The 16503-nt window shown below is 36.6% G+C and overlaps 2 protein-coding genes across 7 annotated transcripts in view; both read left to right on the forward strand.

Moving 5' to 3' along the window:
* The window catches only part of POLK (DNA polymerase kappa), an 85350-nt gene extending 79921 nt beyond the window's left edge, over nt 1-5429 (forward strand). For all 6 annotated transcript variants that reach the window (XM_037801969.1, XM_037801968.1, XM_037801971.1 and 3 more), the window contains 5 exons: nt 402-498; nt 1527-1698; nt 2763-3719; nt 4301-4343; nt 4541-5429. In XM_037801969.1, coding sequence (XP_037657897.1) covers nt 402-498; nt 1527-1698; nt 2763-3719; nt 4301-4343; nt 4541-4619 — 1348 coding nt within the window. In that variant the 3' untranslated portion in view covers nt 4620-5429. The remainder of the gene's footprint in view (nt 1-401; nt 499-1526; nt 1699-2762; nt 3720-4300; nt 4344-4540) is intronic.
* Nucleotides 5430-14038: 8609 nt separating this feature from the next.
* ANKDD1B (ankyrin repeat and death domain containing 1B) overlaps nt 14039-16503 on the forward strand; it is a 98368-nt gene continuing 95903 nt past the window's right edge. Inside the window, exon 1 of the mRNA XM_037801473.1 lies at nt 14039-14228. Coding sequence (XP_037657401.1) covers nt 14039-14228 — 190 coding nt within the window. The remainder of the gene's footprint in view (nt 14229-16503) is intronic.

Below are 16503 nucleotides of genomic sequence, written 5' to 3' on the forward strand. Positions count from 1 at the left end.
CTTTTCCAGAAAATAAATGTGCAATAATTGGAATGATGTTCGCATCTGTACTTTCTTAGAATAAGTCCCTGTAGCACAATCTGTATGCACATATGCCCTAATGTTTGTAAATTGTGGGGCATAATTTAGTGACTTTAATCATCTTTTTATATAATACTGTAGAGAAAGCAAGAGCATAAAATTGTTCCTTTGCTAATCAGCTTATCTAAATGGCTTTCCATATTTAGGTAGATCGTAGATTATTTTACTTAATGTGATTATACTTGAGTTCATCTGAAAACTTTATTGTATGGTGTAGAAAATATAACCTAATTCTAGGACATTTAAACATACTGTATCATTCCTAAATTATCATGAATTATAGTTTACTTTGTGCACGAAAATCTTTCTTGTCTTTCAAGGACATTCAGTGAGATAAGTAAATCAGAGGATCAGTACAGTTTGTGCCAGGAACTTTGCAGTGAACTTGCTCAAGATCTGCAGAAAGAAGGACTTAAGGTATTTTATTTTGATGTGCTATTCTTAAAGCAGGAGTTAGATTTTACATTTCTTAAAGATGAAAACAAATTGGAAAATGTTGGAAAAAAGTATTCCCATCCCCAGGCATCAGAGACAAATTCGATTTTGTCCCATATGTGAGGACTATGATGAGGTCATTGTATGAGGGAGCAACTCTTGAGGCTGGAGTGGTTCCAAGATAATTCCAGAAGTGTTTATGCCACTTCAAGAGTGGATTTGGATAATTTCAAAATACAGTTACATTGGCAGTTAGGGAATAAGGCAAGGGAAGAATTTTCCTAGGAATACATTCACATATTATAAATGTCCTTCCAATTATCCTTTAATATTCTACTCAGGCAGACAGTGACCTTTTAGAATAGGGCATTTTGTTTAAAAGCTCTAATCGAGTTGCTTAACATATTGAGAACAAAAGCCTGGAAGGATTTGAACTTTCTATTTCATAATCATTCCCAGAAATCCATACTTAGCATTTTTCAAACCCCCAAAACCAGAGATAGAGTTATTACAAAGTATAATACAAAAGTATTAAAGAGTTATTACAGAGAATGGAATATCTGATTAATGAGTATTTATTTCAATCCATTGCTATCATAGTTTGAATGTAAAGGGGATTCTTACATGTAAATTGTTTAGCATAACATCTGGCATATCATAGGCACACAAGTGTGAGCTATTTCCCCCCCTTTTAGGCTCTGAATTAACCTGTAAAAGAGATTCAGTAATAAGGAAGATGGTCAGTTAACTTTACCTTTTATATAAAGGTCTTTTACAAAATTTAGTTGGGGAGGGACTAATAATTATTGGCTAAAATGGCATTTTTAAATTAACTGTGGATTTTAATTCTTTGTGACTGTTCTTATTACAAGATTTTATAAATAATTGATTATGCTTTCATATTCTTACATGTGCATGAAGCATCTTTCTTAAATTTTTCTAACCTGTGAAATTACTTGTTTTCTAAAAGTTAGAAAGCCTTATATAATGATGTAATCTATTTGTTAAAGGGTAGAACTGTTACCATTAAGCTGAAGAATGTGAACTTTGAAGTAAAAACTCGTGCATCTACAGTTGCATCTGTTATTTCTACTGCGGAAGAAATATTTGCTATTGCTAAGGAGTTACTAAGAACAGAAATTGATGCTGATTTTCCACATCCCTTGAGATTAAGACTTATGGGTATAACTTTTCTTGTTTTTCCTTATTTCTGTTAGATTTTCCCAAATAATCAACTTTGGAAGTCTTTTCACTTCCTTTGTTGTTTCTTGAACCTATTTAGGAAATTATTACTATACTGCTGCCATTTACCTTAATTCTTAGAATCTGATGCATGTGAACCCATGGTCATTGGTTTAATTCCAGTACAAACCAATTACAGTTGCTCTTTTCCTTGCTACATGTCCCACAATCCCTTTTCTGAAATCCTTGGGGCTAGATATGTGTCAAAATTCAAAATTTTTCAGATTTTAGAAAACAAATTGAGTGCATATTGAGTATGTTATATAATACTCCTTTAGGATCTGGGACAGCATCCCATAAACAGATACATTAATATTTCCGTAGCAAAACAAAAAAATATTCACTGTGACTGCAGAGACGATAAATAGCCTCACATCAGTCTAGTCATCATTTATCATTTGTTTACAATTTTCAGTGCTTTTAGGATTTCACAATTACAGATAATTCTTGTGGTGCTATATAACCATACCTCCAGCCATTTTGTAGTTAAAAAAAAAAAAAAACAAAATAATGTTTCCAAAGTGACCTGGGTAGATAATGTGTATGAATAAGCATTCTAAATGCCCACTTTACTACTAAGAGTGGGTCATTAGCCTCACTTTCATATATGAAAGATAACACACACTAAAGACTATTGAAGAAAAGTATGTTAATTAAAAGACCTAAAGAGTCTGTGTAGTTGACATCTATAGTATTTAATGTTATCACTTGTGAGATATTAATCAAAAGGCCTATATAATCATGCCAACTCAAGTAGATGTGTAATATTTAATGATCCCCAGTTTTATAAAGAAAATTCCCATTCAAAATACCAGCATTTGAAAAATTCAGAAAATATCTAGTGTTGGCTTATTATTTGTCTAACCAACCCTTATTATTTGTCTAACCAACCCTTTGTATAAATATTACAACATTTTGTGTAAATATCACAATAGTTTTATGCACTATGAATGAATTAGATTTGTTGAATATGAAATTAATTAGTTGTGGTTTGTTTAATGTAGGTGTGCGGATTTCTAGTTTTCCCAATGAAGAAGACAAGAAACACCAACAAAGGAGCATTATTGGCTTCTTACAGTCTGGAAGCCAACCCCTGGCAACCACTGGATGTATACTAGAGAAAAGTGGAAAACATCAGTTTATAAAACCTCTAGAGATGTCTCATAAGAAAAGTTTCTTTGATAAAAAAAGATCAGAAAGGACAGGGAACCACCAAGACACATTGAAATGTGAAACTGTGACTAAAAAAAGTTTACACAAGTGGCAACCATTCCAAGTTTTAAAGATAAATGAACGTTTAGAAATGTCAGATAATTCAGATAATTGTCAGATATTTACCTGCCCTGTTTGCTTTAGGGAGCAAGGAAATGTTAGTCTGGAAGCCTTTAATAGACATGTGGATGCATGTCTTAGTGGACCTTCAATCAGTGAAAACTCTGAAGTGTTCTCATCTTCACATGTTGCTTCTACAGAAGTTAACAAGAAAGAAAATGTGCATCATTCTTTTTCACCCTATGAGAAGCAGGAGTCTCAAACACATCAGAATAATATAGAAATTACTTCAGTAGATTGTGTAGATTTGGTAGAGACTATCGGTAACCCATCTAAAGTAGAAAGTATAGATGCTATAAGAAATAAGCCCAGCAAAGAGGAATGTTCTAGCCTTCCAAGCAAGTCTTTTAATATTGAACACTCTCATAAGAATTCTTCTTCTTCTGTTTCATTAAAAAATGATGATGCCCTGTCATTAAGTAGGCAAGAATCCCTGCAGCCTTATTTACATGAAGTGATAACAGACCAAGCTCTAGTTTGTCCTGTTTGTAACCTAGAACAAAAGACTTCAGATCTTACCCTGTTCAATGTGCATGTGGATGTCTGTTTAAATAAAGGTGTTATCCAGGAACTGAGAAAGGATAAAGTTAATCCAGCTAACCAGCCCAAAGAAAGCTCTATAAGTATTGGTGAGTTTGCAGTTATTTTCAAGATCTTGATTTTCTAGGAACACGTTTTATTAAAATTAATGAGATTGTTGTTAACTCTGAAACATGCCATTAAAGCGGTGGTTTCTGTATGTTCCCATGTAGGAAACTGTTAGTGCCTTACCATGGATTAGAATTAATTGAAGCCTCTAGATTTTGAATTTTGGGAAAACAAAATGCACTTGATTTAGGGCAGAATGAACTCAAAAGTACAAGTAGATGAATAATCTAATCAAAGAAGAATTTCCTTCAAAGAACATTTGCCAAAGCACAATGGTAAATTAACTATAATTACATAGCCAGAAAGCCTATTTAATTTGTTTTTTGGCACCTCTGACTTTAGAGAAATTTTTAAAAATCGGGTTAAGTGTATACTAATAAAACTAGTAAATTACAAAGAAATTATTTTATACAGTTAGTTTCAGATCTATATTAATATAAACTAGTATGAAGTCAGTTTGTATTGTCTTTAATCGGTTGATTTTAACCTTTAAAATTTTTATATAGCTTTTTAATTACTTCACGTTTCTCATGGAAATTCTTGACTTTTCTTTCCTCTGTAGTTAACTCAAGCAGAGTACAGAAGACTATAACAAAAACAAAAAGGTATGACTTATTTGAACTCTAACACAGCTGGCTACAAAACTGTCATTTTGAGGTCTAATTTTTAACAGATGTTAAATTTTGCTTTTGTAAATCAACTAACATTAGAAACATCAGTGATTTGCAAAATTATTTTTTAATCTTTTTCTGCGTTTTAATTGTTTTGTTATTTTTTGTTTTTTTTTTTTTTTTCATTCCAGGACAGGGTTGAAGAGTTCAGCATCAAAGAAAATAAAACCAAACAATTCCAAACATACTCTTGATATATTTTTTAAATGAACATTGAACATTTTATCATTAATTTGTAATTGTAACTGATTATTTTATAATCAGTGAATTTGTTTTTCCTCATTTAAGTTTATAGTTTAGTGAAAGGCAAGTGCAATAATCCTTTCCTAAGTGATATTTCCTTTTATATGAATTTGGAAAATGTAATAATTTACTTCTGTATATCTTTTAGATAACTATGAGAATTTCACTTCCAGTATACATCAATTGGGAATAAGTTGTGTAAGAGAAACCTAGGAATGGGATTAGAAAGTGATATCTTTATTATTTTTATAATGAATATAAAACATATTTATAAGGGTTTTAAGAGGTTTGAACAAACCTATTCTAATATAAGAATTTTTCAGCACTTAACTGCTTTTTTGGCACTGCACTACTATATTTGTACTATTTTGGATACTTCTTAAACTTTCATAATTTATCTTAAGTGCCATGAAGAATATTAGGTTAGCTGATCTAGCGTAAGTGAATGTGTTACCTTCAGGAAAATAATATCACAATGTTATTATGTATGTTAAAGGGGTTTTTGCTTAAAATATGGCTATTTGTTTTTTTCTTACTTAAAATTCCTTTATCTTGTGAATAAGTACTTGGTTGACTTTAAAAATATTTAAACAAATATTCAAGGTAGTTACTTTCTTATATAGGAATTTTAAATGGCAGTGTTTAGTTTCTTGGCAATTAAGTTTGTTCTTGCCCAAATCTATAAAAAAGAATAAATTGTACAGTCACTGTATTATAACCTGCAAGAGAAAATTGTTCAGTTCAAAAGATTAATGTGTATTAAAGCATTTCACTTGATTATGTTTTTGTCACGTTTTTATTAATATTTATGAAAGAAGACATCTTAATGGTTTTAAATAGTTGCTCTAAACTCTTTTGAGCCAGTAGTAAGTTATAGAGTTTTTATCAAAAGACAGTTTTTAATTGGAACATGAAAATAGAAACCAGTTTTCATTAATACTTTAGGAACTGAATTTTTTGTTCTCTTATTTTTTTCATTTCTCGTTTTTCATATTTTTTATTTTAGGGATAGTTTAAATTAGAATCTTGTACAGCCTTTAGCCAAGGTGGTAACTTGACTTTTAGTTAAATTAGCCTTGAAGCCTATTAGCATGCCAATCTCAGGCCTAATGTTTATTATACTGTATGGTAAATACACATTTTAGAGTTACAGTTGTTGACTCTGTGATGTATGTAAATTCAGTACAAAATTAGGTTTAATGAAACACTAATTTAATGTATTAAAAAGTAGATAACACCACATTTAATTATTTTCTATCTTGTTCAAGATTGTTTTTATAGTGTTTTCAACATTAAATACTAAATTATTTTCATCTAGATGATTCATTTAATTAAATGTTCTCATTTAGTAATATTTAATAATAATTTAAAATAAAATTAAAAGTTTTAAATTGATCTTGCAGCCAGTAGAGATGGTTTCCTTACTTTCCCACTGTTTTTTGCCTCTGGTTTTTTCTGGTAATCCTTTCCTTATTTTGCCCCTTCAGGCGTAGGGGTGGCAATAGAGCCTTGCTGTTTCTAGCCTCAGATGTTGCACTATCTTTCCTGTTTTCACTACAGCCTAACCACACCTCTGTAAACAGTCCCTTTCCCAAACTCATCTCAAATTATGAAAATTTTTCCTACCAGGACCCTGACTTAGAAGAACGATTGAACATGTGCTCTAGGAAACGTGCAAAAACGTTCCTGGAAGCCCTGTAATAACCAAAAATTGAAAATAATCTAAATGTTCAGCAATGGTATAATGGTGAAATTCTACCGTTGTATATTCATGCATATTCAAACAGTAGAATTCTACACAGTGATGAAAACAAAGGCAACAGCTAATCATAACAACATAGTTGAATATCACATACATAAGGTAGAGCAAAAGAAGCAAGTCACAAAAGGATACTATCAGCATGATTCCATTTATATAAAATTCAGGGTAGTCAAAACTAAACTGTATTGTTTAGCAATGTATCCACAGGAGATAAAATTATAAATAAAAGTATTTTCTTGTCTCAGAGTTGGAATAGTGATTTCCTCTGGCAAAGGGGAAAAGGAATGTGATTGGGGAATGACACATGTGGCTTCTGGGATGTGGACAATGTTCTATTTTTTGTCTTCACTTCAGTGATGCTTGCATGGATATTCACTTTTAAAATATTCTTTAGTCGCTCATATATTTTGTATACTCTTGTTCATATGTAATCCATATTTGTATCGATTTGTATATATTATATCCTCCAGAAAAAGCCATGTTCTTTTATGCAATCTTGTGGGGGCAGACATATTAGTGGGGATTAAGTTGGAACGTTTAGATTAGGTTGTTTCCATGGAAATGCGCCCTACCCGACTGTGGGTGATAACTCTGAATGGATAATTTCCATGGAGGTGTGGCCCTGCCCATTGAGCATGGGCCTTGATTAGTTGACTGGAGCCCATATAAGCTCAGACAGAAGGAGCTGGCTTGCTACAGCCAAGAGGGACACTTTGAAGAATGCACAGGAGCTGAGAGAGGAACTGCAGTTTGCAGAGACATTTTGGAGACGGCCTTTGAAAGCAGACTTTTGCTCCGGAGAAGCTAGGAGAGGGCAAATGCCCCAAGAGCAGCTAAGAGTGACATTTTGGAGAGAAGCTGAAGCCTAGAGAGGAACGTCCTGGGAGAAAGCCATTTTGAAACCAGAACCCTGGTACAGACGCCAGCCACATTCCTTCCCAGCTAACAGAGGTTTTCCGGACACCACTGGCCCTCCTCCAGTGAAGGTACCCGATTGCTGATGCGTGACCTTGGACACTTTATGGCCTTCAGACTGTAACTGTGTAACCAAATAAACCTTTATAAAAGCCAATCCATTTCCGGTGTTTGCATTCCGGCAGCATTAGCAAACTAGAACAATACTATAATAAAACGTAAAAAGAAAAAATAGCTTGGAGAAGCTGTTTTCGTTAACAATATGAATGCTATAGCTTCAGTCAGCATTTGATCTGGTTTCCAAAGTGCAGCAGTTGATTATTTGACCAAATATTTTGTCTTCACCAAACAGGAGTCACCAGCTTTTTATCCTGCAATAGTTACATCCCAACTCCCCAAAGCCCATCACTAAGTCAACTCTGTATATTATGTTTTATTTGCAGCACTTTATTTTCTCTACCAAATCCTGCATCAGTTTAGAATTTCTTTTCAGTAGTAAGTTACAGAGACCCAAATCAGGGTTTAATCTTTAAAAAAATCAGTTCCATTTTTCTCATGAAACATGAATTTTATTTGTCAGCATTGGTTAAATTGTTCAAGGATAGGTTCAAAGTCTCTGTGATTTTCTTGGCCTCTTATGGTCAGTTTATGGTCATAAGATGGGCTCTTTCACATCCAGCATTACACATGAGTTCCAAGTAGGAATGGGGGAAGAACAAAGGCTAAAAGGGGCAAATGCCAGACAAATCTGTCCCACATGTAAGAAGCTTTCCTGGAAGCCCCATGTAATAATTTCTACTGATATTTCATTGACCAGACTATGTCACATGGCTTTCCCATATTAAAGGGAATCTGGAAGTATAGATTTTTATCTGGGAATGTTGTTACCTCAACCCAAATCAGGTTCTGTTAGTAAATTCTGCCTAACCAATAAAAATTTCTGTCAAACTATATAAATTAACACATTTACTGATAAAATTGTATAAGCATTCCTTACAAACAAGAAGAGTGCTGGAGACCTTGGTCAATTCAAAATGTAAAATAAGATTAATAAAAACTGGAAATAAAAAAAAACTTCCCTTATTCCCAAAGAGTTCAACAAGGTTTCTAGCTACAAGATCAATGTACAAAATTAGTAGTGTTAATATACAACACTAGTAACCATTAGAAAATGTTATAAAAATTATCTCATTCATAGCAAAAATAAATTATAAGGTGCCTGTATTAGTTTCCCAGGATTGCTGTAACAAGTAGTCACAATCTGACTGGCTTCAAACAACAGAAATGTATTGTCTCACTGTTCTGGAGGCTAGAAGTCCGAAATCAACGTAGTGTTGCAAAGCTATCCAAAACCTTGAGGGGAGTATCATTCCTTACCTCTTCCAGCTCCTGGTAGTTCCAGGCATTCCTTGGCTTGTAGACCCATCACTTCAATCTCCTTCATCATCACATGGCATTCTCCTTGTCTGTGTTTGTGTCTCTGTGTCCAAATTTCCCTCTCATAAGGACACCAGTTAGATTGGATTTAGGGCCCACCCTAATCCAGTATGACCGCAACTTAACTTGATTACATCTTCAGAGACCATATTTCTAAATAAGGTCACGTTCTGAGCTTCTGGATAGACATGAATTTTGGAGGAAAACTCCACCTAGTACAGTACCTAAGGGGTAAAAATATTTTTAAATGTGCAAGAACTAAAGAATTACAAAATATTATTGAAAAACAAGAAGGACATCTGAATAAATGGAAAAAAGAATTCTATTTATGGATAAAAAGAATAACTATCTGAAGGATAACCATTCTTCCCAAATTCTTTCAATTCAATAAAATTCAATATAAAACCCCTCATGGGTTGTGTTTTGGAAATTGACAAGCAGATCCTTAATTTTATATGGAAGAGCAAAAGACCAAGAATGAGAAGGTAGGAGGAAGGCCTTATTAGATATCAAGATTTTCTCTAATGCTGTATAATTAGAACAACCTATTAATATAATGGCATTAGCATGGGGATGGATATATGTGTCGGACAAATTGGCCCCAAGTATTGACTGTTCAATAAATGGTGCTTGGGTAATTGGTTATCCATAGAGAAAATATAAAATAAGATTTGATCCCTACCTTACTTTAAGAGTATCAGAATCAAGTATTTTTAAAAATGATAAAGATCATTTAGAGTATCTTTTCTCCCTCATTTATAAAATGCTTTGCAGAGAAAATTCATGTCTGTAAAATGGGGAGTCTCAGATACGGAGGATGGCATTTAGAATACATCATTATTACATAATACAACAAATGACTTTATTTTATAATATGCCTAATAGCAGTTTGCTTGTGTATAATACTCCTTGAGGGAGTTCAGTGTTCTTTTAAATATAGGGCTGTTTGTCTTAACTCGTCTTATGTGATAAAAGGAAAACTAGCACTATAAGAATTATTTATAAATCCGTGCCATCAGAAAGATTTTAAAGTTAGTATGGAAATTGAGTTATCTGCATGATCAATTCCCCCACTGAAGAAGTAACCTCTTATGACTAAGGAGTTCCGCCACCACATGAGGATTGGGAGCCATATTGCAGAATTTAGGAAGGAACTGCTTGGTGAAAAAATACAGGCAATGGGTATAAGCATTTATTTAAGATGGCTGGAAGTGAAAAGCAAGAGAGAAATAGCAATTAATAGAAGATACTTTTATTGCCCTCATTAAGAAAAGTATGTCTTTATATGCTCCTACTTACCTTTTAATTCATCCTTCCCCCTCATTTCCACCGCTACCTCTGCCAGTCCCATATCTGAGTATTGAGTTCTGTCTACTCTCTTAAGGCCTCTTGAAAACACTTCTTTCCATTTTTTCAAGCCCTTATCTGTTGCCTAAACTCTGGCCGCCTTCCAACTCATTTCTCAGCTTTCAATTTATTTCCTTGCTTTAAACCATCTTGTGCAATTTTTTTACAGATTAACCATAAAGAATACTTTCATAAATCACCTATGTTAATATATATGATATATATAACTTATATATGTTATCTGTATGTAACATATATGTGTTATCCTTAGGAGTGGGTGTATGTGTGTATGGAGAGAAAAATAGGGAGGACGAAGAGCCCCTAAATTGGAAACAAAAGAAGATGGCTCAGTTCTGGGGTCAAATCTAGTTTTGTTTTATAATGGAACAAACTTTTTCACTCCTAGAGTATGGTAAATCTCCAGTTTGACTTCTAAAACCATAAGTACGAGATGTGCCAATGTTTTGTTTTGATTTTTGAAATTTATTCATTAGGTACTAGAATTTCAGGGCAGAGATCATGGTTGCCTTTCAATATTCTCCTTTTCTTTCATATTACTAGAATTTTAGTTGGACACATGAATCACCCAGAATAGACTACTATGTTTTGTCGATTCATTATTTTTTATACCACTAAGAAATAATACCCATGATGGGGAATCTAATATGATACCCTGAATAAATATGGGATACCAAAGCTTATACCTTCAGAGCAAGGATAAAAGAGAATAAATCCTCCATGAAGAAAGAGGCAGCAAAGCAATTTGGATGCTCAACCTTTGACACTGGGTGGAGGGAGGAACTGCCGCTGAGAATTTGAATCACAAACCATACAGTTGTTGGTTTGTAATCTGAATTCACACTAGCAGTGTGATCCAAAAAAGCTCAAACAAAAAATGTAAAGTGGTCTTTGGTTGGTATTGACCCTAGTGACTGGCAGAAGCAAATGCAGATCCTTTCTGGAAGAACTCAACTTCAATCCAGGCAGACAATTTAATATCTCCAAGAGATGTTCAAGTGTGGGAAATAGGTGTTATAAACTTAACGAAGTATGATATCTCACTCTTGCATCTCACACCCCTGCAGCTAGGTGTAGCCGTAGTTTTAGCCAGTGGTATATAAGAGCAAGTATTGTGTGACAACTTCTGGGACTTTTCCTTGGGGCAGCTGGGGCATTCTCTTTGTCTTCTGTTCCTATTTGTTTCCTCCATCCTGCTGCCTAGAACATACTGCTGTCTTACCCATGAGCATGAAGTTTGCACCCTGTGGGTGGTGGAAGAGTAGGCTGGGAGAGCTGGTTCCTCAGGACTTCGTGGAACAAAGGCATATCATCACTAGACTGCACATCTGCAGACTTTTACGAGAAACAAAAATAAATTTCTTGTTTAAACCACAGTTGTGGGCTTTTCTGTTAATCATAGCTGAATTCTAGATAATACAGGACATAAAGATTACCAAGTCATCTTTGTCTTCAAGGAATGAACAGCCACCCCAGGCGACAGTTTCCATTCAGTATGGCAAGGGTTATAACAGGTGAATATGCACAGTGGAGTCTAGGGAGAACTCACCTGATAAAGAGAAGAGAAATCAGGAAGGTGTTTTTAAAGAGGAAGAGTCCTTAAACAGACACTGGATTTAAAGTTTTACTTCAGAATAGAGCATTTTCTCTTAGTCCAGACCTAAACCTTCTTTTAGGGGAGAAGCTAAAGTTTTCAGGCCTTATTGAGGGCCTACTGTGTACCTGGTAGTGTTCTAGGCACTGCAGAAGTGGCAAGGAACAAAACTTAGAAACGTTTTTGTCTTTATGAAGTTTACACTCCAGTGCAGGAGACACTGCGCAAAGTACAGGGCATCCCTTCAGTGACAAGTGCTACAAAGGGAAAGGATAACAAAGGGAGTGTGAAGGTGGGGGAGACTGTTTCAGATGGTGTGATCAGAGAAGACCTCTCTGAGGAAAGGACAGTTGAGCTGAGAACTTGATATGAAAGATCAAGCCATTAAAAAATAATCTGGATAGCAGAAGTGGGGTGGGGAGGGCTTTTCTAGGTAGAGGGAAATGGAAGCTTAATGGCTCTTAAGAAACACTAGAGGACCAGCAAGAATGGGGAAGAGTTGTAGGTCCTGAGTTCAGAGAGAAGGGAAGAGTAAGATCATGTGGGGCCATAGCTTGATGTATCACTGTACTTAGACTTAATCTAATGGTCGAGAACTAATTTGCTGTTTTCATAGCTTCTCATCCAGCCCTGTATCAGTCAGTGTTCTCCAGAGAAACAGAACCAACAGGAGTTACATACATACATATATACGTACATATGTATATAAGAGATTTGTTTTAAGGGAGTGGCTCCTAAAATTGCAGAGTCGGGTGAGTTGGAAATTTGCCGGGCAGGCCGGTAGGCTGGAAACTCGGACAAGAATCGATGTTATAGTCTTGAGGCAGAATTTCGTCTCTGGGAAACTAGTTTTTTTTTGCTCTGAAAGCCTTCAACTGATTGGATAGGGCCCATCCACATTATTGAGGGTAATCTACTCAAAATCAACTGATTATAGATGCCAATCATGTCTGCAGAACACCTTCACAGCAACCAGGCTAGTGTTTGACCAAATAACTATACACCACAGCCTGGTTGGGTTTACATAAAATTAGTCACAAGTCCCAAGCTCTCAAGGAGATTAAAGAAAGTAAGCCCAACCAAGAATATCATTCACAACATCCACTGCTTTGAGTTTTTTCTCATCTGCTAGAATAGTATAAGTACTACCATACTACTACAAGAAAATATAATATAAAATGATGAGTCATTTTCTCCTGTTATTGAAAAAAGGATTTTAACAAAACTAAATTTCTTGGTTTAAATTTGAAAATTTGTGTGACATGAATTACTTGGATAACACAATTGGGATTTTTCATAGTTGTCTGCAACTACAGACACATAGGAGTCTGGCACTGTTTCTACTGTTGTTATTTTCTTTCGGGTGTGTATTTTCTACTGATTTTAAAAATTTAGTTGTAAACATACTATATATACATACAACTTTGTATCCTGTTTTTCCATTTACATGTTACAAATACTTTCCATATTACTACATAGTCTGACATTTCTGACAATTCTGCATCATATTCAATTCAGTGGATCTGCTGTAGTTTTTATCATGTCTCTCTTATAAACATAAGGCTCTTTTCACTTTCTTTTAAAGGAAACTTTGAAGTTGTATGTGGTGTTCTGAAAACAATAAAAAATATTTTGCCATGTATTTGTATTTTTGTTGATAAGGAAACATACTGTTTGAACTTAATATTTCAAATTTGGTGCACAATAATTGGAAGGGAAAAACTGACCACTTTGAAACAAACATTGAAATTTCATAACTGTTACTAAAATGAAACACATTTTATAAATTCACAAGAACAATATAGAATATTTGAAAACCAGATTATCTGTCTTATTTGAAGTTTCTGTTTTAGGGTTAGAATTTGACTTGCTTTGGTACTATTTCATTTTTTAAAAAGAGTCAACCAGGAAAGATTATAATTGCATGATACAAGAAATTAAAAGAATCTGATTTTATTTAAAAGAAAATTCTGGATGCCCATTTAGAAATGATTTAATGTTGATGTTCCTATAATGTTGACTACAAATTCAACCTCCACATTTCTCAAAATTGTACAAAGAATTGGTGGAGTATGAGCTGGTAGATCTCTCAGGATATTTCAGGTAAAACCAAACCATAGCAGGGAGCATGCCACACCTGAAGGCGGGATTCTCCCAGGCGAGCCCAAGGAGAACCAGAGTCAAGTTGCCTAGCGAACCGCCCGGAACAGACAGCAGGCTCATCCTGTGCTCCTGGCTGGGCCGACCTGCCCGCCCCCTGCCGGGCGCCCCGGCCTGGAGTACCCCCAGCGCTCGGCCGTCCGCAGGCTGGACATGGGTCCCGCCGGGCCTGCCCGGAGCCGTCGGGCCGCGGCAAGGGAGCTGCTGCTCGGGGCGGCCGCGGCCGCGAAGGGGCTTAGGGAAGACCTGAGGGTCGCGGCGTCCCTGTCCAAGAGGGCCCTGTCCGGGGTCCCGAAGCAGGAGGGGGCTCGGGAGGAGGAGGAGTCGGCCGGACACGAGCTCTGTGAGTCCCGGGACCCGGGGCTCGGAAAACTAGGCGGCAACAGCGCGGGTGGGTGGTGGGGCGGCGAAGGGACTTCAGAAGGTGCTCATTGCAGCGCCTCGGGACTCGGAGGGAAGGAGGTTGGTGCAAGGACCTGGCCCTAGGGTCCCCGCAACCGACCCCGAGGCCATCGTGCACCACTGCATTCCCTGTTGGGTGGTTCTCAACTTCGGAATCCACTCCCACCCAAGTCTGGGTTCACATTGCCCCCCTGCACTGTGGATAAAGGAAAGTATTCCTCTTCTAATTTAAGGAAGAGGATTTTAAAATAAATGATTAAGCCCTTTTGTAAATAAGGAAAGTTTCATGGGCCGTATCTCCTATATCCTGACTCATGCACTGATTTGTTGTGTGACTTTAAACAAGTCACTTAACCTTTCTGTATTTGGAATGGATCATCTATGCCTTGGAAATAAATTTATGGTATATAAACTGAGGTCACTGTTGCCTCTTCAAAAGCTGAGAATGAAGTCCATTAACAGGGCAAACCAGCCAAGTCTGCTAGAGAGGATGGCCTCACTTCCTGAAGACCAGCCAGCGCGCCAGTTACTTAATAAGGTGCGATTAGTTTGCTCATTCTTTCATTCATTCATTCTAGAAATATTTCTAAGTGCTTACTAGTTGCCAGACATGTGCTTGATGTGGAAACGCAGAGAAAACAAGACAACTTCTGCTCTCTGGTTGCGTTGGAGGCTTGATAGACAATAAAACAAGTAAGCAAATAAATAAATAAGATAATTTGAGGAATCCCTAAGTGCTGTGAAGTCCAAGGACTGGGGAAGGACTTGAGATTTGGTGGTCAACGGAAACAGGACATTTGAGCAAATACTTACATGATAGGAAGGTACCAGCCATGGAAAGTTCAGAAGAAAGAGAATTACCAGCAGGAGTAACAGCAAATACAAGGGAGGAATGAAATTGCTGTGTTCTAGAAACAGGAAGAAGACCAGCCTGGCTGGAGCGTAGTGAGTGAAAGGGATAAATGAGGTCAGAGAGGTAGGCACAGCCAGTTCACCAAAGTCCTGTGGCCCTAATAAGCTTGGGTTTTTTTCAATTTGCAATGGGAAGCTCTCAGATGGTTTTAGAAAGGAGTAATGTTTTATGATTTATGTTTCTGAAAGATCACTCTGATTGCCGTGTGAAGAATAGATTATAAAGAGGCAAGAAAGGGAGCAGGGAGAACCAGGTAGGAGAGTTTGGGAAGGGTTGAGACAAACATTGGTGGTGGCTTAGGGTATGGAAGTACTGGTGGAAGGCGACGTGGACTAATTTGGGATTTATTTTAGGGACAAAACTGACAGGTTTTGCTCTTGAATTGGATGAGAAAAAAAAATATCCAGGATGGATCCTCCTCTTGGGTAGCTGGAAGGATGGTAGGGACATTGACTAAGAAGGGAAAGATGGAAAAAACAGGATTTTTGTTTTTGTTTTTGAGGAGGAACATGGAATCAAGGGTCTGTTTAGGCTACATTATATTTGAGTGGCTTATTAGACACCAAATGGAAATGGCAAGTAGGCAGTTGGAAAGATGACTGGAGTTAAGTGGAGAAGTCCAGACTAGAAGTGTAACTTTGAGAATCATTGACAAACGCATTATATGGTATTTAAAGCCATAAGACTGGCTAACCTAGGGAGAATGTGTGGTTGGAGTGGAGGGAAAGAAAAAAAGAGTCACAAGTTAAGCCCTGGGACACTGCTCCGTGTTTGGACAGACGTAGAGGCACTGGCTAAGAAGACTGAGAAGAAGTGGCCAGGGAGGTAGGAAAAAAACCATGAGAGAGTGTGTATTAGTTTTCTGTGGCTGCCATAACAATGCACCATAAACTGGATGGCCTTAAAATAACAGAAATGTATTGGCTCACAGTTCTGGAAGCTAGAAGTCTGAAAGCCAGGGGTTGGCAGGGCCATGCTACCCATGAGACCTGTAGGGGAGAATCTTTCCTCGCCTCTTCCTAGTCACATTCCAAGGTACCAGGGGCTAGGCCTTCCGCATAACTTTTGGGGTCACTCCATAACAGAATGGCATCACAAAGGCAAGAGCAGAGAGTGTTTCAAGAAGGAGAGGTACGTAAGATGCTGCTGAGAGGTACGTAAGATGAGAACTGAGATGTGACTGATAGATTTGGCAATGTGGAGGTCATTTCAGTGGCATGCTGGGAATGAATGCCTGGAAGGACTGGGCTGAGAGAGGATGCAGAAGGAACAACTCCTAGCTGGGAGTCAGGAAACCTGAGTT

This window comes from Choloepus didactylus, chromosome 13 (genome assembly GCF_015220235.1).
Source record: "Choloepus didactylus isolate mChoDid1 chromosome 13, mChoDid1.pri, whole genome shotgun sequence".
Classification (NCBI taxonomy): Eukaryota; Metazoa; Chordata; class Mammalia; order Pilosa; family Megalonychidae; genus Choloepus; species Choloepus didactylus.